The 23,554-nt window shown below is 38.3% G+C and overlaps 1 protein-coding gene and 1 pseudogene across 1 annotated transcript in view; one reads left to right on the forward strand and one right to left on the reverse strand.

Moving 5' to 3' along the window:
- The window catches only part of KIF11 (kinesin family member 11), a 65,096-nt gene extending 42,271 nt beyond the window's left edge, over positions 1-22,825 (forward strand). The window contains exons 15-22 of the mRNA XM_015147695.3: positions 2,099-2,224; positions 2,302-2,460; positions 4,715-4,821; positions 11,440-11,719; positions 14,558-14,780; positions 18,045-18,196; positions 18,615-18,731; positions 21,081-22,825. Of these exons, the coding sequence (XP_015003181.2) occupies positions 2,099-2,224; positions 2,302-2,460; positions 4,715-4,821; positions 11,440-11,719; positions 14,558-14,780; positions 18,045-18,196; positions 18,615-18,731; positions 21,081-21,212 (1,296 nt within the window). The 3' untranslated portion in view covers positions 21,213-22,825. The remainder of the gene's footprint in view (positions 1-2,098; positions 2,225-2,301; positions 2,461-4,714; positions 4,822-11,439; positions 11,720-14,557; positions 14,781-18,044; positions 18,197-18,614; positions 18,732-21,080) is intronic.
- On the reverse strand, positions 16,509-18,007 carry LOC144331045 (deoxyuridine 5'-triphosphate nucleotidohydrolase pseudogene; annotated as a pseudogene).
- Positions 22,826-23,554: the final 729 nt, after the last annotated feature.

Here is a 23,554-nt window from a genome sequence, read left to right on the forward strand (position 1 = left end):
GAATTTTTTGGTTTCCCAGTGCATATAAAGGTTATGTTGACCAGGCGCAGTGGCTCACGCCTGTAATTCCAGCAGACGCCTGGTGGGACAATCAGAACACAAACAACGTTTATCAATTACGTTTGCTGTCTTACAGGGGTACAGTTTACGGTACCCCAAGACAATTATAATAGTAACATCAAAGATCATTGATCACAGTGTGTAATGAAAAAGTTTGAAATACTGCAGTAGTTACCAAAATGTGATGCAGAGACAGAAAGTGAGCACATGATATTTGAAAAAAGTCACTGATAGACTTGCTCAAGGTAGGGTTGCCACAAACCTTCAATTTGTAAAAATTTGGTATCTGTGATGCATAGTAAGGCGAAGCACAATAAAATAAGCTATGCCTGAATTGATATATTTCTACTTACCAAGTTACGATTTTTGCTTGAATTAAAAGAAAAGAGGAATGTTGCTGTCATAAAATTAGTTGAAATTGATATGCTAGCTCTTCTTTCCAAAAGAATGCCAGTAGGCCTATAAGTATTTACTAATGTATTTCTGTTATACTTCCTCACCCCTATCCTACCAAAAGAGCTTAGATCAGGACTTTTTTTCTTTTTATAAATATTTCCAATCTATACCACATTCTTAATTTTTCCCATTTCTTTTTTTTTTTTTTTTTTTTTTGAGACAGAGTCTCGCTCTGTCGCCCGGGCTGGAGTGCAGTGGCCGGATCTCAGCTGACTGCAAGCTCCGCCTCCCGGGTTCACGCCCTTCTCCTGCCTCAGCCTCCCGAGTAGCTGGGACTACAGGCGCCCACCACCGCGCCCGGCTAATTTTTTGTATTTTTTAGTAGAGACGGGGTTTCACCGTGTTAACCAGGATGGTCTCGATCTCCTGACCTCGTGATCCGCCCGTCTCGGCCTCCCAAAGTGCTGGGATTACAGGCTTGAGCCACCGCGCCCGGCCAATTTTTCCCATTTCTTGACAAGAACAACATCTTTCACAAGTTCTTCTGATACAATAGGATATAAGTCATCTCAGATCTTCAAAGTTAAATACTTCTAGCCCAAGGGCTAATCTTGATGACTACTTGGTCTCAGCCTTTTTGACTGGTAACCTAAACTTGTTTGAAATTTATTTTCTTAAAGTATACTTACAGGTTTTTTAAAATTTATTTTCTTTGGAGTGCTGAAATCTTAATTGATTGTCATTTTCCTCTCTTTTGAATTCTTCTGACTTCTATTTCATTAAACTATTAAGAAATTGTTCTGGCTCGTGCGGCAGCTCATCGCAGCACTTTGGGAGGCCGAGGTGGGTGGATCACCTGAGGTCAGGAGTTCGAGATCAGCCTGGCCAACATGGTGAAACCCTGTCTTTACAGAAATACAAAAATTAGCTAGGCATGGTAGCAGGTGCCTGTAATCCCAGCTACTTGGGAGGCTGAGGCAGGATAATTGCTTGAACCCAGGAGGCAGAAGTTGCAGTGAGCCGAGATCACGCCATTGCACTCCAGCCTGGGCCACAAGAGTGAAACTCTATCTCAGAAAAAGAAAAAAAAAATTCTATGTTTTCACTGGGCTTGAAAAAAGAGAAATTATTATATTTATTGTAATATAATAAATTATAATAAATTATTATATTATTATATTGATTTATCTATGTAGACTATAAAGAACGGAGAATGGGGCCGGGCGCGGTGGCTCATGCCTGTAATCTCAGCACTTTGGGAGGCCTAGACGGGCAGATCATCTGAGGTCAGGAGTTTGAGACCAGCCTGGCCAACATGGCGAAACCCCATCTCTACTAAAAATACAAAAATTGCCAGGGTATGGTGGCTCACACCTGTAATCCCAGCTACTCGGGAGGCTGAGGCAGGAGAATCACTTGAACCCATGAGGCAGAGGTTGCAGTGAGCCAAGATCTTGCCATGGTACTCCAACCTGGGCAACAGAGAGACTCTGTCTCAAAAAAAAAAAAAAAAATGGAGAATGGAAATTTAGAATTTTAATGTGACTATTTAGCTACCAAAGTATTTAAGATATCATTTAGAAAGGTTTATGGAAGTGGAAATATTCTTTTTAAAGACCTATTTGTTTATTTTTAAAACCAGAATGTACTCAAGACTGATCTTCTAACTTCACTGGAAACGATTTTATCCCCAACTGTGGTGTCTATACTGAAAATCAATAGTCAACTGAAGCATATTTTCAAGACTTCATTGACAGTGGCCAATAAGGTAACAAATGCTATGTTCTTAATATCTCAAAATTGATGTGTTGTTTAAGAAGGAAACTCATTTTTGTTTCTTCAAAGATAGAAGATCAAAAAAAGGAACTAGATGGCTTTCTCAGTATACTGCGTAACAATCTACATGAACTACAAGAAAATACCATTTCTTCCTTGGTTGAGTCACAAAAGCAATGTGGAAACCTAACTGAAGACCTGAAGACAATAAAGCAGACCCATTCCCAGGTATGTTGTTTAGCTGACTTGGGGAGTACAGAAAGAGAGTTTTAGGATGATTTGATATAACTTGATAATTAATCTATGTTATACAATCTGAATACTGTAAAACCTGAAACCTGAAAATACCATAGCCACTGTTGCTTATAACACTAATTATTGTAAAGCAATCGAGAATACTTCTCTTAATATTTGAAGTTTTGCTATAGCTAGAACCCCATGCAGAACCACAATATGACAAAACAGTCCTTTTCTCACATCAAGATGAAAGAGGAATCTGGAGAAACATACCTTTAGAGAAGAATGGTTATAACATTTAAAGTGAACATGTATCTACATTAAAACCTGCTAAGTTGCTTCTTTCTAGGATGGCATGGATAGTTGTCTTTCATAAACCAAGTCCTACTTTTCTCTTATTTCTGTCTCATTGATAGACATTTAAAACATAGTAAATTGATACAATTTATAATTCTTATTGATTATAAATGTAATTCATGATTTATCTTCCCTGTAAACTGTTCCTCATTATATGAGGCTTTAAACCAAAACCAAGCCTTCAAACCATAATCTATAAATATCAGATATATGAAAAACAGCTTCTGGTATTCTTAAGACTTTAATAATGACTGTCTAAAATTTTATTAAATAAGCTTATTATGATATGACTGAACTCTTGTAATAGTTAACATTTATTGAGCAATTAACTGTGTGTTTATTCCTCCCATCAATATAGATATAAATTCTATTACTAGTCAGATTTAATGAGGAAACTGAGACCTTGTGAGCATCTAATAGTATGTAGATCATCTTACAGAAGGTGGGAGTGATTGTATTACCTGAAAAGCATCCATGTTTGAGTGTCTCTTCTATGTGTTTCTTGGCAACTTAAAATTGCAGTATTTTCTCATACATCTGCGTAGGTTATTTCCCCTTAAGCCTGTTGAGAACTTTTTAGGTGTATATTCTAAGGCTGATCTAAGGCTTTTTATAAATTTACTGTTTTGAAATGCTTAAAATTGTTAGGTAGTTGTTTAAAAAAACAAAACAAAAAAATCTGATCTGTAAAGTATCTTAGCATGAATAATTTGGCTTCCCTGGCTTTAAGGAAGCAAGTTCAGTTTGTGAGCTATTTCTTAGGTTTTCCAGAACTTGAAATGAGCACTATTAAAATAATTGTGTAAAACTTTGAACACATTTACATATGGATAAATATGATAATACCTGCATTAGCATTCAAATTATTAATCTGGTAATACCTTTGAGACTAGTAAAAATACTGACAGACTTTATTCATAATCAGAATGTTAGATATGTATTGTCAACTGATGTGTTATTCAGAGATACTGGCCAACCAGCAGACTGAACAGTGAATAAGAATGTTAGATGTATTTTCAGCTCTTCCTTGGTCATTAGGATGGCTTCTTCATTTTGCAATGTAGCATGTTATATGCCTGCAAGAGCTTGTTTTCAAAAATGTAAAATATGAGCAAAGATAAGACTATTTACATTTTGTTAATATGATCCAACTAGGTTCTGTAAAATTTTTTAGCTCCAGTAATTGATAATATTTTTGGATTGCTTGACCCGTTAGTATATCACATTAATTTTCCCTTCTAGTAGTGTTATCAGTTAAAAAGCTACTACATATATCTGTCAAAGTTGGTCTTAAACTTAATGTGATATATGGGGTTGTTTGAGTAGTTTTGAGGTACACTGAAAGTAATTTGTTACTTACAGCTAAAATAGTAAAGTTTGCTAATTATTTACTTTTTAAAAAATCCTGGCTGGATGTGATGGCTCACATCTGTAATCTCCGCACTTTGAGAGGCTGAGGCAGGGTGATACCTGAGGCTAGGAGTTTGAGACCAGTCTGGTCAACATAGTGAGACCACGTCTCTACAAAAAAAAAAAATTGTTTAAATTAGCCAGGCATGGTGGCTCATGCCTGTAGCCCCAACTACTTGGGGACTGAGGAAAGAGGATCCCTTGAGCCCAGGAGGTTGAAGCTGCAGTGAGCCTTGATTGTGCCACTGCACTACAGCTTGGACAACAGAGTGAGACCCTGTCTCTAAAAAAAAAATCCTACATTTTAATATCACTTCCACCGCTTTCCTCTGTGGAAGAAAGGTAGAGTTAAAGCTCTCTTGTCAAGAATTTATATAATTAACACCTATGGACAATACTTCTTGTTTTGTTACCAGTCATAAAAAATGTTCAAGTGTCATAATTTTAAGTCTCCTCACTTCCCACACTTTTCTTACAGGAACTTTGCCAGTTAATCAATCTTTGGACAGAGAGATTCTGTGCTTTGGAGGAAAAGTGTGAAAATATACAGAAACCACTTAGTAGTGTCCAGGAAGATATACAGCAGTAAGCTATTTTAAAATTCTCTTAAACTTTTCTGTAAGTCTGAAATTATTTCAGAAGAAAAAGCTTTAAATAGTACAAATAATTCCTCTGTGTACTTTCAAATTTTGTTGATATTTTATTATGTATGTGTATATATACATGCATATAAATGTCTTTTCATTGCATATTTGTGCTCTCTTTTAAGACAGTGAAAAACCTGGCTGTTATCCACAATATATTTTCGAATTTCCTCAATCTTAGAAAACACACTAAGTAATTTCACAATTTCTAACCTATATTACTGATGAAAAATTTACTAACTAGAGCAGGGTTTGGCAAACTATGGCTAGCAGGCTGGATGCCTATTATTGCAAATAATTTCATTGGACACTGTCATATCCATCTGTTTACATGTTGTCTTTGGCTGCCTTTGCACTGCAGTGGCAAAGTTGAGTCATTGCATCCAAGTCATTGAACAATAGCCTAAAATATTTGCTATCTGGCTTTTCAAGAAAAAGTTTGCTGATTCCTGTATTAGAGTTTTGTTTTGTTTTTTCATTTTTGTTTTTGTTTTTGAGATGGAGTCTTGCTCTGTCAGCCAGGCTGGAGTGCAGTGGTGCGATCTCCGCTCACTGCAAGCTCCGCCTCCCGGGCTCACGCCATTCTCCTGCCTCAGCCTCCCAACTAGCTGGGACTACAGGTGCCCGTCACCACGCCTGGCTAATTTTTTGTATTTTTAGTAGAGATGGGGTTTCACCATGTTAGCCAGGATGGTCTCTATCTCCTGACCTCGTGATCTGCCCGCCTCGACCTCCCAAAGTGCTGCGATTACAGGCGTGAGCCACCGCACCCGGCCCTATTTTGTTTTTTGAGACAAAAACAAACAACCAGGCTGGGCGCGGTGGCTCACACCTGTAATCCCAGCACTTTGGAAAGCCGAGGCGGGCGGATCACAAGGTCAGGAGATCGAGACCATGGTGAAACCCCGTCTCTACTAAAAATAGAAAAAATTAGCCGGGCGCAGTGGCGGGCGCCTGTAGTCCCAGCTACTCGGGAGGCTGAGGCCGGAGAATGGCGTGAACCCGGGAGGCGGAGCTTGCAGTGAGCCGAGATTGCGCCACTGCACTCCAGCCTGGGTGACAGAGCGAGACTCCGTCTCAAAAAAAAAAAAAAAAAAAAAAACCTGCTCTGTAGCCCAGGCTGGAGTACAGTGGCCCGAGTGCAGTGGCGTGATCTCGGCTCATTGCAACCTCCGCCTCCCAAGTTCAGGCGATTCTCCTGCTTCAGCCTCCCGAGTAGCTGGGATTATAGGCACATACCACCATGCCTGGCTAATTTTTTGTATTTTTAGTAGAGATGGGGCTTCGCCATTTTGGCCAGGCTGGTCTTGAACTCCTGGTCTCAACTGATCTCCCACCTCGACCTCCCAAAGTATTGGGATTGCAGGTGTGAATCACTGCCCCCCCGCCTATATTAGAGTTTAATGTTGCTTTGTAGCCTCATTGCTTGCCAGTTCTGGCCTGTATTAGAGTTTAAGGTTGCTTTGTAGCCTCATTGCTTGCCAATTCCGCATACTTACCATACACTACAGTCAGACCTATGTTTTCTTTTTTAGGAATTTTATAACTTTATGGTTTAACATTTATATTCATAATCCATTTAAAAATTTTTATATAACATAGGAGATTTGCCAGGTTTCAGTTTTTTTGCCTATATTCTATTCTCATGAGGAGAAAGATACTATATTTACCCTATTTTTCCCCATTTAATTCCTAAATTAAACTTCCTAAAGTTTCAAGCTTTCTTTGGTGTGAAGAACTTCTTGTAGTCTTTAAGGGTGGGTCTGTTGGACACAAATTCTGTTTTCCTTTGTCCAAGAATGTCTTGATTTCCCCTGCATTCCTGAAAGGTATTTTCGCTGGCTATGGAATTCAGGGTTGACAATTATTTTTTTCCAGCATTTGAAATATGCTATTCATTTTCTTCTTCTGGCCACTATGAAATGAGAAATCCACTGCCATTCAAGTAATTGTTCCCTTATAGGCAATCTCAGTACAGCTGCTTTCAAAACTTTTTTGTCTTTAGAAACTTGATTATATTTTGTCTACTCATATTTCTTTGAGTTTATTCTATTTGGGTTTTATTTAGCTGCTTCAATCTGTAGGCTTATGCCTTTCACCAAAACTTGGGAATTTTTCATCTATTAATTCTTTGAATAGTTTTCAGCCCTATACTCTCTTTTTCTCTGCCCCAATGACTTTGATGACACAAATGCTAAATCTTTTATTTTGGTCCCTCAGGAGATACGTATATTTCTTATAGATATATATATATATTCTCTTTGTTGTTCACATTGGGGAAATTCTATTGATCTGTCTTCATATTCACTGAGTCTCCTTCTGTCATCTCTAACCTACTGTTAAACCCATTCAGTGAGGTGTTTTATTTCAGTTATTGCTTTTTTATTTTTAGTTTTATAATTTTCATTTGCATTTTTTATACCTTGTTTCTTAGCTAGGAATTTTTTTTTCCCCAGGAGTATTTTAATTTCTTTTTAGAGCATTTTTATGATGGCTGCTTTAAAATCCTTTCCAGACAATTCCAACATCTGAGTTTTCTTGTTGTTGGCGTCTATTGATTGTCTTTTCTCATTCAACTTGTGATTTTGTGATTCTTGATAAGTGATTCCATATTGTACCTTGAAGATTTTGGGTATTATGTTAGGAGATTCAGGATCTTATTTAAGTATTTTTTAGCTGGCATTTACCCTGTTTAGGCTTAGCATACAGATCCAGGCTCACTTTTATGGGCTGTGGTTCCACTGACAATTTAGTTTTTAGAGCCCTTGCAGTGTTACTCTGATAATGCTTTGTTTGTGTGCTACCTACATGAGAAAAATCTGTATTCTGCTTTTGTTGGATGAAGTGTTCTGTATGTGTCACTTTGATCAAGTTGATTGATAGTGCTATTCAGGTCATCCACGGCCTTACTGAGTTTCTGCCTATTTGTTCTCTCAATGACTAAGAGGGGAGTATTGAAATCTCTAATTGTAGATTTATCTGTTTTTTTTTAATTAGTTCTATCAGTTTTTGCCTCGTGTATCTGAAACTCTGTTGTTGGGTGCATATACATTTAGGATTATTATACCTCCTTGGAGAATTGACCTCTTTATCATTATGTAATATCCACTTTTATTTCTGATAATCTGTCTTGTTCTGAAGTCTGTTTTGTCTGAAATGAATACAGATTCTCCAGCTTTCCTTTGATTGCTATTTGTATGATGTATCCTTCTCCATCTCTTTACTTTTGGTCTAAGTCTTCCTTTTTTTTTTTTTTAGACAGAGTCTCGCTCTGTCGCCCAGGCTGGAGTGCAGTGGCGCTGTCTCCCTCACTGCAAGCTCCACCTCCTGGGTTCACGCCATTCTCCTGCCTCAGCCTCCCGAGTAGTTGGGACTACAGGCACCTGCCACCACGCCCAGCTAATTTTTTTGTATTTTTAGTAGAGACGGGATTTCACCGTGGTAGCCAGGATGGTCTCGATCTCCTGACCTCGTGATCTGCCCGCCTCGGCCTCGCAAAGTGCTGGGATTACAGGCATGAGCCACCGTGCCCGGCCCTTTTGGTCTAAGTCTTTATATTTAAAGTGGGTTTCTTATAGACAGCATATAGTTGGGTCTTGCTTTTTCATCAAATTTATAATCTATGATGATTTATTTATTTATTTGAGACAGAGTCTTTTGCTGTGTGGCCCAGGCTGGAGTACAGTGGTGCAATCTTGGCTCACTGCAGCCTCTGCCTCCTGGGTTCAAGCGTTTCTCCTGCCTCAGCCTCCTGAGTAGCTGGGGCTATAGGCACACACCACCATGCCCAGCTAATTTTTGTATTTTTACTAGAGATGGGGTTTCACCGTGTTGGCCAGGCTGGTTTCGAACTCCTGACCTCAAGTGATTTACCTGCCCTGGCCTCCCAAAGTGCTGGGATTATAGGTGTGAGCCACTGCACCCAGCTGCCTTTCCTCATTTAAATTGAGCAATTTTTATGTTTTTATTTTATCTCTTCCATTGACTTATTTATACTTTTAAAATTTTCCCTTTTTAGTAGTATTTCTAGGATTTAAAGTATAGATTTTTTTTTTTTTTTTTTTTTGTTGAGATAGAGTCTCACTCTGTCGCCCAGGGTGGAGTGCAGTGGTGCGATCTCCACTCACTGCAAGCTCCGCCTCCCAGGTTCACGCCATTCTCCTGCCTCAGCCTCCCGTGTAGCTGGGACTACAGGCACCTGCCACTGCGCCCGGCTAATTTTTGTATTTTTAGTAGAGACGGGGTTTCACCGTGTTAGCCAGGATGGTCTCAATCTCCTGACCTCGTGATCCACCTGTCTTGGCCTCCCAAAGTGCTGGGATTACAGGTGTGAGCCACCGCGCCTGGCTAAAGTATACATTTTAAGATAATTTGAATCCATTATCAAATAATTTGCCATTTCACGTGTAGTGAAAGGACATTATAATAGTATATTCCTGTTTCCCATTTGTCATTATTTTCATATATTTTACTTAGGTGTTTATATATGCAATAAACACCCAATAGATTACTTGGATTGCTTTATCTTCATTTTTAATGTATCTATTAGATTTTTTTTTTGTTTTGAGAGGGAGTCTTTGGTATTTGTCATTATTTTCATATATTTTACTTAGGTGTTTGTATATGCAGTAAACACCTAATACATTGTTACTTGGATTGCTTTATCTGTTTTCTTTTTTAATGTATCTACTAGATTTTTTTTTTTTGAGAGGGAATCTTTGGTCTGTCGCCCAGGCTGGAGTGCAGTGGCGCAATCTTGGCTCGCTGCAACCTCTGTCTCCCAGGTTCAAGCAATTCTCCTGCCTCAGCCTTTCAAGTAGCTGGGATTACAGGCACTCATCACCACGCCAGGCTAATTTTTGTATTTTTAGTAGAGATGGGGTTTCACCATGTTGGCCAGGCTGGTCTCAAACTCCGGACCTTGTGATTGCCCGCCTCGGCCTCCCAAAGTGCTGGGATTACAGGTGTGAGCCACTGCGCCTGGCCGAAAATTTTTAATTGCATATGTGGCTCCTATTATACTTCTGTTGAGCAGTGCTGTTCTAGAACTGTAGCTATCATTTATATATCCCTACCTAACTTCTATCATTTGTTTTTCAACCCTGTTTTTGATCCTGTTAAGTATAGCGTGTTCCATTGTGAGCTCTTCCTATATGCTGAAGCAAAAAAGTATTTCCTACTTTTTATTCCTGGTATCTAGACTGATGGATTTCTATGCCATTCCATGGCTTTGGAGGAAATACTAGAGTGGGGTTGAAGTAGGAAGAGAAGTGTGATATAGTTTCTTAAGGCCCATGTAAATCATTTTTCCTGCTTTCCTGACATTTATTGTCTACACCAGTGTTTCCCAGTATGGTCTAGGGACTTTGTATTCATCACTCAGGAATCTAGGTGATGTTTTATATACACACTGAACATAACTGCACTTGGCATTTATTGTCATGGCTTGTAATATTTTTAACTCAATCTCATCTTCCCATTAAGTTGTGAGGTTTTGTTTTGTTTTGTTTTGTTTTTTGTTTTGTTTTGAGACAGAGTCTCACTCTGTTGCCCAGGCTGAAGTACAATGACACAATCTCGGCTCACTGCAGCCTCTGCCTCCCAGGGTCAAGCAATTCTCCTGCCTCACTCTCTCCCAAGTAGCTGAGATTACAGGCACCCACCATCACACCTGGCTAATTTATTGTATTTTTAATAGAGACAGGGCTTCACCATATTGGCCAGACTGGTCTCTAACTCCTGACCTCAGGTGATCCGCCTGCCTCGGCCTCCCAAAGTGCTGGGATTACAGGTGTGAGCCACTGTGCCCTTTTTTCAATCATTATGACTTTCATTTGTAGGTTTGGTTTTCAACATCTTGGCTGACTCACTTGGTTTACCCACGTGGTGTACCATCTAGTGGTAATAAAGAGTCACTTCATTCCACAAGGTTTAAATCTTGTCCTGTAAGATAACTTGGAATGCTATTATAGGGAAACTTACAAAGAGGGAAATTATCAGTGAATTTTAAATGTATGTCTAACCAACATTAATTTTATATCAAGTTTATGTTATATTGTTCTATATGTATAATTTGTCACACCCCAATATAATTTTCTTTTAATTATTAGAAAGCTTTATAGCTAATTTAAACATAACGTTTGTAATGTTCGTGATTTGTTTTATATACTAGGCAAAGGAAACTGCTTAATAACAGAATAAATGACTGATTGTCCAATTTAGAGACTAGACAAGAGGCTGTAGTAGATGCCTTGAAGTAACATTGCTTAGTAAGAGGAATAAAACAAGCGGACAGATTTTGAAAGCATCGTAACTGAAGGAGGGCTGTGAAAGGTTTCATGAGCAAAGATGATCCTTTCAAAGGTCATTTAATGGCAATGCTGTGAAAAGACAGTGGCCAAGGCATCCATTCTCAATGTCGATTTATTAAGATCACGGGCCCTGGAGCCAGACTGCCCACGTTCAGATCTGCCACTTAAGAGATGAGTGATCTTGGGAAGTTATATATCCTTTGAGTCTTAATTCCCCATTTCAACAGTGTCATTCTCTTTTCCTATAGGAAATCTAAGGATATAGTCAACAAAATGACTTTTCACAGTCAAAAATTTTGTGCTGATTCTGATGGCTTGTCACAGGAACTCAGAAATTTTAACCAAGAAGGTACAAAATTGGTTGAAGAGTCTGTAAAACACTCTGATAAACTCAATGGCAACCTGGAAAAAATATCTCAGGAGATTGAACAGCGATGTGAGTCTCTGAACACAAGAACAGTTTATTTTTCTGAACACTGGGTATCTTCCTTAAATGAAAGGGAACAGGAACTTCAGAACTTATTGGAGGTAATAACTTTATAACTAGAACTTACTTTGGGGAGAATAATAATCAGAAAATTAAATATTCTTGGCTGAGAATAGATTTCAAAACAAATGATATTTTAAGCCATAATCACTTCAACTTTTAAGTATAATATTTGGTATGCTTACACATGATCTTGTTTTGTGCTTTGGTATATGTCTTCTCAATCTTGGAATTAATTTAACATTTGTACAGTTTCTTTCCTGTATTTATCCTTGGTTTCTGACTTAGTAGTTTCTTCAAAGAAGGGCAGCCTGTCTTTGATATGTAATACCCTCCACTTATATATGCTTTTTTTTTTTTTTTTAAATTGAGACGGAGTCTAGCTTCGTTGCCCAGGCTGGTGTGCAATGGCACGATCTCAGCTCACTGCAACATCCGCCTCCCAGGTTCAAGCAATTCTCCTGCCTCAGCCTCCCGAGTAGTTGGGATTGCAGGCACCCGCCACCACACCCAGCTACTTTTTTTGTATTTTTAGTAGAGACGGGGTTTCACTATGTTAGCCAAGCTGGTCTCGAACTCCTGACCTCTTGATCTACCCACCTTGGCCTCCCAAAGTGCTGGAATTACAGGCATGAGCCACTGCGCCCGGCCTATCTATGCTTTTTACTTTTCTCCAAGTATATTCAAACCTATTATTGTTTTAAATATTTAGGTTATTGTTCTGGTAACCAAAGGATACTTGATAGGTTTATGGATTCGCTTAAACTTAATACTTGCACAAGCCCTTTGTAACTTGGTTTTTTCTTTCTTTGCATTAGAAGGATTTTACTAACATTCTCAGGAAGTAGGTTACAAAGAATTAAAAATTATAATCTATATAAGCTGTTTTCACTAAAAGGAACTAGAGTTTGTATACAAATAACTAATTTTAGATTTGCGATAGGAAATGTACAATATATGACCCTAGAGATCTTGTCATACCAGAAAGTAAGAAAGCTGTTAAAGATTTCTGAGGGGCCGGGCGCAGTGGCTCAAGTCTGTAATCCCAGCACTTTGGGAGGCCGAGACGGGCGGATCACGAGGTCAGGAGATCGAGACCATCCTGGCTAACCCGGTGAAACCCCGTCTCTACTAAAAAATACAAAAAACTAGCCGGGCAAGGTGGCGGCTCCTGTAGTCCCAGCTACATGGGAGGCTGAGGCAGGAGAATGGTGTAAACCCAGGAGGCGGAGCTTGCAGTGAGCTGAGATCGCGCCACTGCACTCCAGCCTGGGCGACAGAGCGAGACTCCATCTCAAGGTTGTCAAAAGGTCTTAGTAGCCAACCTCCCCATGTTCAAAGGTGGTATAATTTGAGCATCAAAAAGAATAATGGCCATAAAGGATTAAAACACATCAAATATATTAAAACTTAGGAACTCATAAAAATTTCATAGGTCTTCTTTGGATCATGCCAGGGAAGCAAAACATTGTCCTGAAAATGGGTAAAGAAGAAGAAACAATATAGCATCCTAAAAAACAATATAGCATCCATCTGTCTTTCCATATCTTGGTTTAGTAGGGTAATGAAGAAAAGTTTTCATTAGACTCTAAGCTAATAAAATGGAGAAGAAATGATAGAATATATCACCAGTATGCAACTCTTAATAAAATAACCCCTGTGGATATTAATGATGGCTTAAACCATTTGATCAAAAGCTGATGGGGAACTTTATAATTAATAGGCTAACCATACCTGAACTCACTGATAAATCTTAACATGAGAGACCCAGCAAAGCATTTTGTGTTTGCTGTACTACCTATGAAATATTCTTGCTAAAAAATTAAACCTGAATTAAATCAAGCCTTTAGGTCTAGCCAGTTTGTAGAAAATAAAGCATAGAAATGCAGTTGACCAAATCCAGAATTTGAGGTGTTCAATAGGGTAAAGACCTCATGTCTTCAGCAACAAGTTTTTTTCCAAGGGAAAAAAATAGGAGAAAAGATAACCTGTAGACCAAAAGAGACTTAAGACTAGAGGTCCTTAAGTCTTAGTTTGCCTGAGGCAGTCCTTGTTGAAGTTGTATTCGAATGATTATTATGAATGGGCCCTTTCACTCTAAAAGGTTTCCAATTTGGATGATAAATTATATAGTGACCGACTTAAGACCTATAAACCAAATCTAGTGGTGAATTCTGGTTCAAACAAAGCAATTGTAACACACATTTGAGACAACTGGTGAAGTCTGAACATGGACTAGACATTTGATAGGAAGGAATCAGTGTTAACATTTTCAGATGTGATAGTGGTCTTAAAGTGCTCTTACCTCTTAGAGATACATGCTGAAGTAAATGGATGAAATGATACAGGATTTGTTTCAAAATAATCCTGGGTTTGTGAAGGAGTTAAGTGGCCAGTCCTGTTGGTAAATGTTTGTACTCTACTTGTTGGTAAATGTTGAAGCTGGGTAATGAATACAAGGAGATTAATTATACTGTTCTCTCTACTTTTGTATATGTTTTAAAATCTTTTATTACTGAAGGCCAGGCGTGGTGGCTCATGCCTATAATCTTTGGAGGCCAAGGTGGGCAGATTGCTTGACCCCAGGAGTTTGAGACCAGCTTGGGCAACATGGTGAAACCCCATCTCTTCAAAAAATACATAAATTAGCCAGGCATGCCTATAGTCCCAGCTACCTGGGAGGCTACCTGGCTTGAGCCTGGGAGGTCAAGGCTATAGTGAGCCCTAGTCATGCCACTACACTCCAGCCTGGGCAACAGAGTGAGACTTGTCTCAAAAAAAAAAAAAAATTTATGGAAAAGGTAAGGGGAAATATGATATTGAATAAAACACTGGCAACTTTAATTTGAGTAATAAACACTTGTTTGCATCATTTACAGGTTGTAAACCAATGTTGTGAGGCTTCAAGTTCAGACATCACTGAGAAATCAAATGGACATAAGGCAGCTCATGAGAGGCAGCATAACATTTTTCTTGGTCAGATGACTATTGATGAAGAAAAATTGATAGCACAAAATCTAGAACTTAACGAAACCATAAAAATTGGTTTGACTAAGCTTAATTGCTTTCTGGAACAGGATCTGAAACTGGATATCCCAACAGGTACTTTAAAAGAGAAATAGAATTGTTAAATTTTTTGAAGTCGAATTCAACTCTATGTAGTGTCAGATGTTCAGAAAAATTAGGTCCTGCCGTTGCCTGACAGGAATTTACCATCTCACTGTAATCAACTCAAAATGGGAAAACTGGAACCTTAAAATAGTTTTAATCAAGTGTCATGATATAGGTGGTATCACAATTGAGTAAAATTTCACATACATTCAGGGAATTGACTTTGTTAATAGGGGATATTTTTAAAACAAATACAAACCTAGCACTGTTTGTAAAAGGACATTTTAATACCACAAATATTGGAGAGATGTAACTAACTAAATCGAGTTTAATGCAAAGTTTACCACATTGTGCATTTTGTTCTGTGTTCCTCTCATTTTGTCATAGACTATTGCCATTTAGGAATCCCTGTTTTAAGAGATGAGGGATCACCGTGGACCACTGGCATTTAGGAATCAACATTTTGAGAGATCAGATAAGTCAAAGATCATTGTAGGCTGTAATGATTCAGGGAGGTCTTCATAGAAGAGATGTAACAAGCTGTTTTTTTTTTTTTTTTTTTTTTTTAGCAGAAAAACATTTAAATTTTATTGACAACAGAAATAATTTATAGCCCAACCCAGTACACAAAAATGGTGGCTATGTCCCAGTGAGTTGATTTCATGACTCACTAATGAACTGTGACCCACAGATGGACAAATACATTGCAGGGTATTAAATGGCCTGGAGAATCACCAGAAAAGAACAGTCTTGCCTGTGCTTCCACAAACTGGGTGGCCAAGTAAACTGATAGTTCCAGAAGCACTCCATGTATATAACCCACATCCTCAAAACAATGCCTGGTGTCTCATAGAATCTGATGGACAAAACCTAAGTAACACCAAAAACCCTGACACAAAGGAATTTGAGAAACATAGTAAAGAAAGGAAAGCACACTAGCAGAAACTTCCAAAAGATGTTAATCAAGCTAAGCCACAGAATCAGTCCCGTATCTGCAATGAAGTGCTGCTTATGTGTGAGAGACAGAAAAAGCTGGTGGCCGAAGTATATATTATTTCATTTATCTTATTATTTCATTTATATGCCTATAAATGGCATATTTTCTCGATTACAGCCTATTGCTACTTCACTTAGGGAAACTCATAGCTACAACTAGTACAATTTGCCTGATGAGATGAAATTCAGGGGGAACAAACCAAAGGTAACAAATCCCCAAGTTACATGTCTTTCACAAACATACCTCTATCCAGTCAATAGAGGATTTATAAAAAGAAAGATTAATAGTGGAAAAATAAACTGAGGATTCTTTTCTCATCCTCATCACAAAGAATCTTAAGATTAAAAAGTTTTTAAACTAGTGAAGAGAAAGAAGAACAAGGAATACCTTTAATCTCTCCTTTTCATTTTCATTTCTTTTAGCTCAGCTTATGCAAGATTTTGTACCTTGTGAAAGAATATAAGTTTACTGAATACAAAATATTGCTTAAGATTTAAAACAAAGCAAAATAAGTTGCTGAAGGGGGATCATTTGAGTTAAATACAGGGTTTTTTTTTTAAATCTGTAATTGATGTACATTTGATTGTAAGAAGACACTTTACATCAGGTCACCACAAAGCAGATTTACATACAACCATCAATTGCAGAAAAACAAAGTTTCTTTTTGATCCAAACACAAAGAAAAACTTTGTGTTTTATTTTTTTATGATCTTTTCCTTGACCATAAAAAAAAAAGTAAAAAATTCAGTACTTTTCAAAGGTGAAGCTAGTAAGTTTATAGAAGTGCAAAACACTTTAAGCAAAAACTTTTTTTTTTTTTTTAAGAAAAAGGCATGACTTCTCGTTTTCTGTTCTTGGCATAAATTTTAATCCTTTCCAGTGGAACCAAAACCTCCTGAACCCCTTTCGGTGTCATCCAAAGCTTGAACAACTTCTATTTCTGGATAAAAAATCCGTTCGCAAATGAGCTGTGCAATTCGATCACACTTTTTGACTTCAAACTTTTCTTTGCCAAAGTTAAACAGTACACCACCAACATTTCCTCTATAATCTTCATCTATGACACCAGCTCCTACATCAATAAAGTGTTTTGCAAGCCAAGCCTGACTGTGGAGCTACTCTTCCATAACGCCCAGAAGGGAGCGCTATCTGAATGTCCGTTTTCACAAGAGCTTTCTCCCCAGGTGGTATTGTGTAATCATAGGCACTGTACAGGTCCCGTAGCCCGCGGCCCGTGCGGAGCCCCGGGTGGGGGCCGTGGCGTGCTCGGAGAGCCGGGCAAAGCGGAGCTACAGCCGCTCTCCTCTGCAGGCCGGGGCCGCTTACTGGGTGAAATGGCGGGTGTCTCTCCAGAGCAGGGCGTGGCAAAGCCAGAAGGCGAGCGAGGAGAGCCACAAGCTGTTTTACACAACACAAATAATTGGGTTCTTCATTGGATTGTGGTGATGGTTGCATACCCTGTAAACTCACTAAAATCCACTAAATTGTACACATAAAATGAGTGTTTTATGGTATGTCAGTTATATCACAAAACTCTCTTTTTTTAAAATTTAAAAACCAATTGTTAAAAGGGGATGGTGCTACATAGAATGTTGGTTTATTTTTTCCCCAAGAGACCTGTAAGATTTACTGTCTACTTTTCAATGAAGTTAGGAATGTAAATGTTGAGTGGAAAGGCAAGTACTTTTGTAAATTACCAAAGCATGAGCTCATTACAGATAAATATAACTGGGGGCCTGATGTGGTGGCTCAGGCCTATAATCCCAGCACTTTGGGAGGCCAAGGCAGGAGCATCGTTTGAACCCACGAGTTCAAGACCAGCCTGGGCAACATAGTATATATATATAACTGGTTAATATTTAACCACCACTCCACATTTATAGTGAAATGATTACTCCTATCAAAGTAATCATGTTGGGAAATCTCGTTCCAATAATGCTGCCATTTTTTTCAGAACACTACAACTCCTTTTAGAGCTTATAACACATCTTTTATATATCCTCAGAGATGGTAAACTTCATGTTTTAGAGAGTAGGATGAATCTTGAAAATAGTAAAGTCTGTTGTCAAATTAGAAAATATTGTTAGTTGCAAACAATGTCTGCCTTACAGGTAGCAAGACTGATCCTCAAATATGGCAATTATACTTTTATATTTTATATTTTTAGAAGATAAGATTGATTAGGAAGTTTTAGTACTTTTTAAAAATATTTACATCTCATACTTTAATTGTTACCTCTTATCTAATGTCCATTAAAGGTACAACACCACAGAGGAAAAATTATTTATACCCATCAACACTGGTAAGAACCGAACCACGTGAACATCTCCTTGATCAGTTGAAAAGGAAACAGCCTGAGCTGTTAATGATGCTAAACTCTTCGGAAAACAACAAAGAAGAGACAATTCCGGTAAATTTAAAGGATCATAATTTTATAATAGAACTCTCTTATGAACTCTTGATGTGGTTGACTTCATGTGAAGAATTTTACTTTTCACTCCTCAGTCTTACCCTGCCTCTCATTAATGATAGGCCTAGCCCTTAGGCTTCTTTTAATCTTACTAGTTTTTAAATTATGCTAGTAGATAATAATTGCCAATATTTAATATTGTACTTAGTAACATTGTTATATAGGAACCTCTACTCTCTATAAAAATATATTAGGAATTATTTTCATTAATTTGTAGACTTTCTAATAATTTTGTTGAGGTTTAACTTTCATATTATACCATGGGCATTGTGTTATATTCAAAGAAGAAAACTACCGTTACTCTTGCGATGACTTTTAAGCCCTTGGACTTAGTCACTCATCCAGTTTCTTCTTTTAGGATGTGGATGTAGAAAAGGCAGTTCTAGGGCAGTGTACTGAAGAACCTCTAAGTCAAGAGCCATCTGTAGATGCTGGTGTGGATTGTTCATCAATTGGCGGGGTTCCATTTTTCCAGGTATATCATATCAGATAACCCTTCCATATCTGATGTAAGTCATTCATTTACTATTCAGTATAAAGGCATTATTTGTGGTGAGTAGAACAACAAAAGCCTTTCAATTATTCCTTAGGATGGCTTGTTAAGGCTTATGATTTGAATTATTTACAAAAATCTGATACTGATAAGGGGTTTTCTGTAGAATAAATGAAGGCAGAATTTGACTTAATCTACATCCTTAGCTGATAGTGTTTAGCTATTGTATTTATTCCTTTTCTGCTTCCTATGTACTCAGACACTGAGAGCAGTCATTCCTCTTCCTTCTACCTTTGACATGTAAGTCTTGGAACCTATCTCTGCCCATAATCAGACTTTGAAGGCAAAGTGACTGAAAAGATTGAGAGACTGGAGACTGCTTAGGTTATATTAGTGATTTCCCCTCCCTGAGGCTCTTCTCTTGTAAACTGTTGCCCCATGTTTCCTGAGCACCTTGCCTGCTCTAATCCAATGTAATTAAATCCTGTGACCTCTCCTACCCACTTTTGGTTTTTTTTTTGAGACTGAGTCACTCAGGCTGAAGTGGAGTGGCACAATCTCGGCTCACTCAACCTTCACCTCCCGAGTTCAAGTGATTCTCCTGACTCAGCCTCCCAGGTAGCTAGGATTACAGGCATACACCACCACACCTGGCTAATTTTTTTGTATTTTTAGTAGAGATAGGGTTTCACTATGTGGGCCAGGCTGGTCTCAAACTCCTGGCCTCAAGTGATCCACCGTCCTCGGCCTCCCATAGTGCTGGGATTACAGGCGTGAGCCACTGTGCCCAGCCCTCTACCCACTTTTTTTCTTTTCTTTTTTTTTTTGAGATGGAGTTTCACTCTTGTTGCCCAGGCTGGAGTATAATAGCACAATCTTGGCTCACCACAACCTCTGCCTCCTGGGTTCAAGCGATTCTCCTGCCTCAGCCTCCCAAGTAGCTGGGATTACAGGCATGCACCACCACACCTGGCTAATTTTGTATTTTTAGTAGAGAAGGGGTTTCTCCATGTTGGTCAGGCTAGTCTCAAACTCCCGACCTCAGGTGAACCGCCCGCCTCGGCCTCCCAAAGTGCTGGGATTACAAGCGTGAGCCACTGTGCTTGGCCTGTAACTGTTTTTAGTTGATCTACAGGTCCTTCCCTTAAGGTCTAAAGATTCTCCATCACTGCTTTCAACTGTTAACAAAGTTCTAATTCAGGTTCTCATAAATTCCTCCCTGTTTTCCTCTGGGCAATTTTATCCCCAAATTCTTGCCACCTTTTGCTTTATTCTTTACTATTAGAGAACTATATATATGTTTCTTTCAGTTTTTATCCTTTTCTTCTATCTTATAAAGTTAGGAAAGGGGGAAGGATAAGAGAACCTGGTGACTACTTAATCCCTGGTCAGGAGTTCTTTTATTATTATTACCTGTGGCATTTTGAATTAGGCTTAGTGATTCAGCTATGGCAAGGAAGTCCCTACAATACCAGAGAGGGTTTGGGATGGAGTTTTAGACCTTCAGCTGAAGTCCAGAAATCTTTTCCCTAGTAACAGTGTGATGTGGGGATTTTCTCTGGGTTTAAAGCTTTAATAGTTGGTTTATAATTTGTCTCAGCATTGATGACTGAGTGTACAATGAATGTCACCAGTCCATTAATGTTCTGTATGGGTAAGTAGGATTCCAATGAAATAGAACTTCCAAATGAGGAATATTAAATAGGTTTTACAAATAAAATAAAAAACAATTTTTAAGAACTAAGCAAAACTGTTTTTAAGGTGTCCCATATACCAGTTTCTCTGCTTAAAACAGAATTGGCTTTTCTGCATGACAGCAAATCTTTGTTTCCTTAGAGCAGGGTTTCTTGACAGCAGTGCTATTGGCATTTTAAACTGGGTAATTCTTTGTTGTAATGGTCTTTCCTGTGGACTGTACTATGTCGGTACACAAGAAAAACAGTGAACTATGTGAATACTCACTCAAAGCCAGTAGCACTCCTTGGTTGTAACACCAAAAAAGTCTCTAAACATTGCCAAACGTCCCCTGTGGCAGCAAAATCGCTCCCTGATGAGAACCACTACCCTGGAGTAAAATCTGTAACTATGTCTTAGAAAATAACACAGAAAATTAATACTTCTTTCACTCTACTCCTTCCAGTAGTGATCAAATAAAGAAGGCATTTGGTTCTACTTGCCAAATTGTTGGCTCAAACTTGTGCTAAACCTTTTCTGGTTTTCTACACTTAAGTTTTCTTGCTTATAGCCCAGAGAACTTTGAAAATAGAGTGTAGTTAATGTGTATCAAATGTTACTTTATATTGACTTAATTTTTCCCCCTTAAATCCACAGCATAAAAAATCACATGGAAAAGACAAAGAAAACAGAGGCATTAACACACTGGAGAGGTCTAAAGTGGAAGAAACTACAGAGCACTTGGTGACAAAGAGCAGATTACCTCTGCGAGCCCAGATCAACCTTTAATTCACTTGGGGGTTAGCAATTTTATTTTTAAAGAAAACTTAAAAATAAAACCTGAAACCCCAGAACTTGAGCCTTGTGTATAGATTTTAAAAGAATATATATATCAGCCGGGTGCAGTGGCTCATGCCTGTAATCCCAGCACTTTGGGAGGCTGAGGCGGGTGGATTGCTTGAGCCCAGGAGTTTGAGACCAGCCTGGCCAACATGGCAAAACCTCGTCTCTATTAAAAATTAGCCGGGTGTGGTGGCACACTCCTGTAATCCCAGCTACTGGGGAGGCTGAGGCACGAGAATCACTTGAACCCAGGAAGCAGGGGTTGCGTTGAGCCGAGATCACACCACTACACTCCAGCCTGGGCAACAGAGCAAGACTCGGTCTCAAAAACAAAATTTAAAAAAGATATAAGGCAGTACTGTAAATTTAGTTGAATTTTGATATCTACCCATTTTTCTGTCATCCCAATAGTTCACTTTGTATTAAATTGGGTTTCATCTGGGATTTGCAATGTAAATACATATTTTTAGTTTTCATATAAAGTAGTTCTTTCATAACAAATGAAAAGTATTTTTTCTTGTATAGCATTAGGTAGTGAATATATAAGAACTGTACTCTTCTAGGCTTGAGCTTACATAGGTAAATATCACCAACACCTGGCCTTAGAAAGGACCATCTCATGTTTTTTTCTTGCTATGACTTGTGTATTTTCTTGCCTCCTCCCTAGACTTCCCTATTTCGCTTTCTCCTCGGCTCACTTTTTCCTTTTTTATTTTTCACCAAACCATTTGTAGAGCCACAAAAGGTATCCTTTCTTATTTTTGGTAGCCAGAATTTTATCTAGAAATCTTTTAACATGTTTTCAGTGATTTATTTCTAAAATCACTGTCAACAATAAATCTAATCCTAGTTATATCCCTTCTTTCAATATTTTTCACTTGTTGCCCCAAATGTGAAAGCATTTCATTCCTTTAAGAGGCCTAACTCATTCACCCTGACAGAGTTCACAAAAAGCCCACTTCTCTAGAATATAAATTGCTATTATGGGAGACCACCCAGACGTCTGACTGATGGCTCTGTGCCCACACTCCAAGACCTGTGTCTTTTGGAGAAGATCACAATGATTTAAGGACTTTTTGAAACTTCCAATTATGTCTATAATTTATATTCTTTTGTTTACATGATGAAACTTTTTGTTGTTCCTTGTTTGTATATAATAAAATATGTATATGTATCTTTTTCTTGATTCAAATCTTAACCCTTAGAAGGACTCTGGTATTTTTGATCTGGCAACCATATTTCTGGAAGTTGAGATGTTTCAGCTTGAAGAACCAAAGCACTTAGAAGGAATATGTACAAAGAATAAATTTTGTGCCCACAATGAGTTTAGTGTGTAAAGTTTAGAGACATTTGACTTTGATAGCTAAATTAAACCAAACCCTATTGAAGAATTAGAATATATGCTCCTTCAAGAAACTATATTGATCTTGTAGAATTATCTTAATAAAATAATGGCTATAATTTCTCTGCAAAATCAGATGTCAGCATAAGCTGTGGATAATATCTAATAAAACTGCCCTCAGTGAATCCATGGTTAATAAATGTGGTTTCTACATTAACCTGCTTGCTCCATTATTTCTTCTCTGGCAATGGGTATGTTTAGAGAGTTAGGCAAGCTGCATTCACATTCCCAAAATAAACTATGCAGGTACCACCAAAGAAGAAGGAGCCTAGTAAACATGCAGGGTTTTAGTTGCACTCCAAGGGACTATCCTATGTGCAAGGTTAGTGAGAAATAGGCCCTCACACAGCCTGAAGTCCAGTTTTAAGTCATCTCATTCCATGACTGTTTAAAAGTTATCTGAGAATGCTGATGCAACTAATTTCACTGCCTCACAGAAGCAAAAATAAATCTCCAGAGAATTTTAACATGCAGAGCCATAAATTAGCTCTACCAATTTTCATACACAATGTCGGGCCCTCAGAATGTAACCAAGAGTAGCATCAGCAAAAATGGCCAAGTAGGTAGCTTCAAGGACCTTTTCCTCCACAGAAACATTGAAAAATCAAGCAAAAACTTTCAGAAACAACTTTGTCAGAACCCAGGAAAATAGTTTACAGCACTAAGCATTTGCTGAATCAAGAAAAAGGCAACCTAAAAAGAGAAGGAAAGCTTGGCAGTGTTACTTGCCCTTTCCCCATTCTCAGCTCTGCAACAGTCTTGAAGACACACAGACCACATTCTCAGCGTGGGGTCCTGGTCCTGGTTTCTAGAGAGAAGAGAGGTTTTTTTTTTTTTTTTTTGGAGACAGAGTCTCACTCTCACCAAGGCCAGAGTGCAAATTGGC

This window comes from Macaca mulatta, chromosome 9, assembly GCF_049350105.2.
Source record: "Macaca mulatta isolate MMU2019108-1 chromosome 9, T2T-MMU8v2.0, whole genome shotgun sequence".
Taxonomy (NCBI): domain Eukaryota; kingdom Metazoa; phylum Chordata; class Mammalia; order Primates; family Cercopithecidae; genus Macaca; species Macaca mulatta.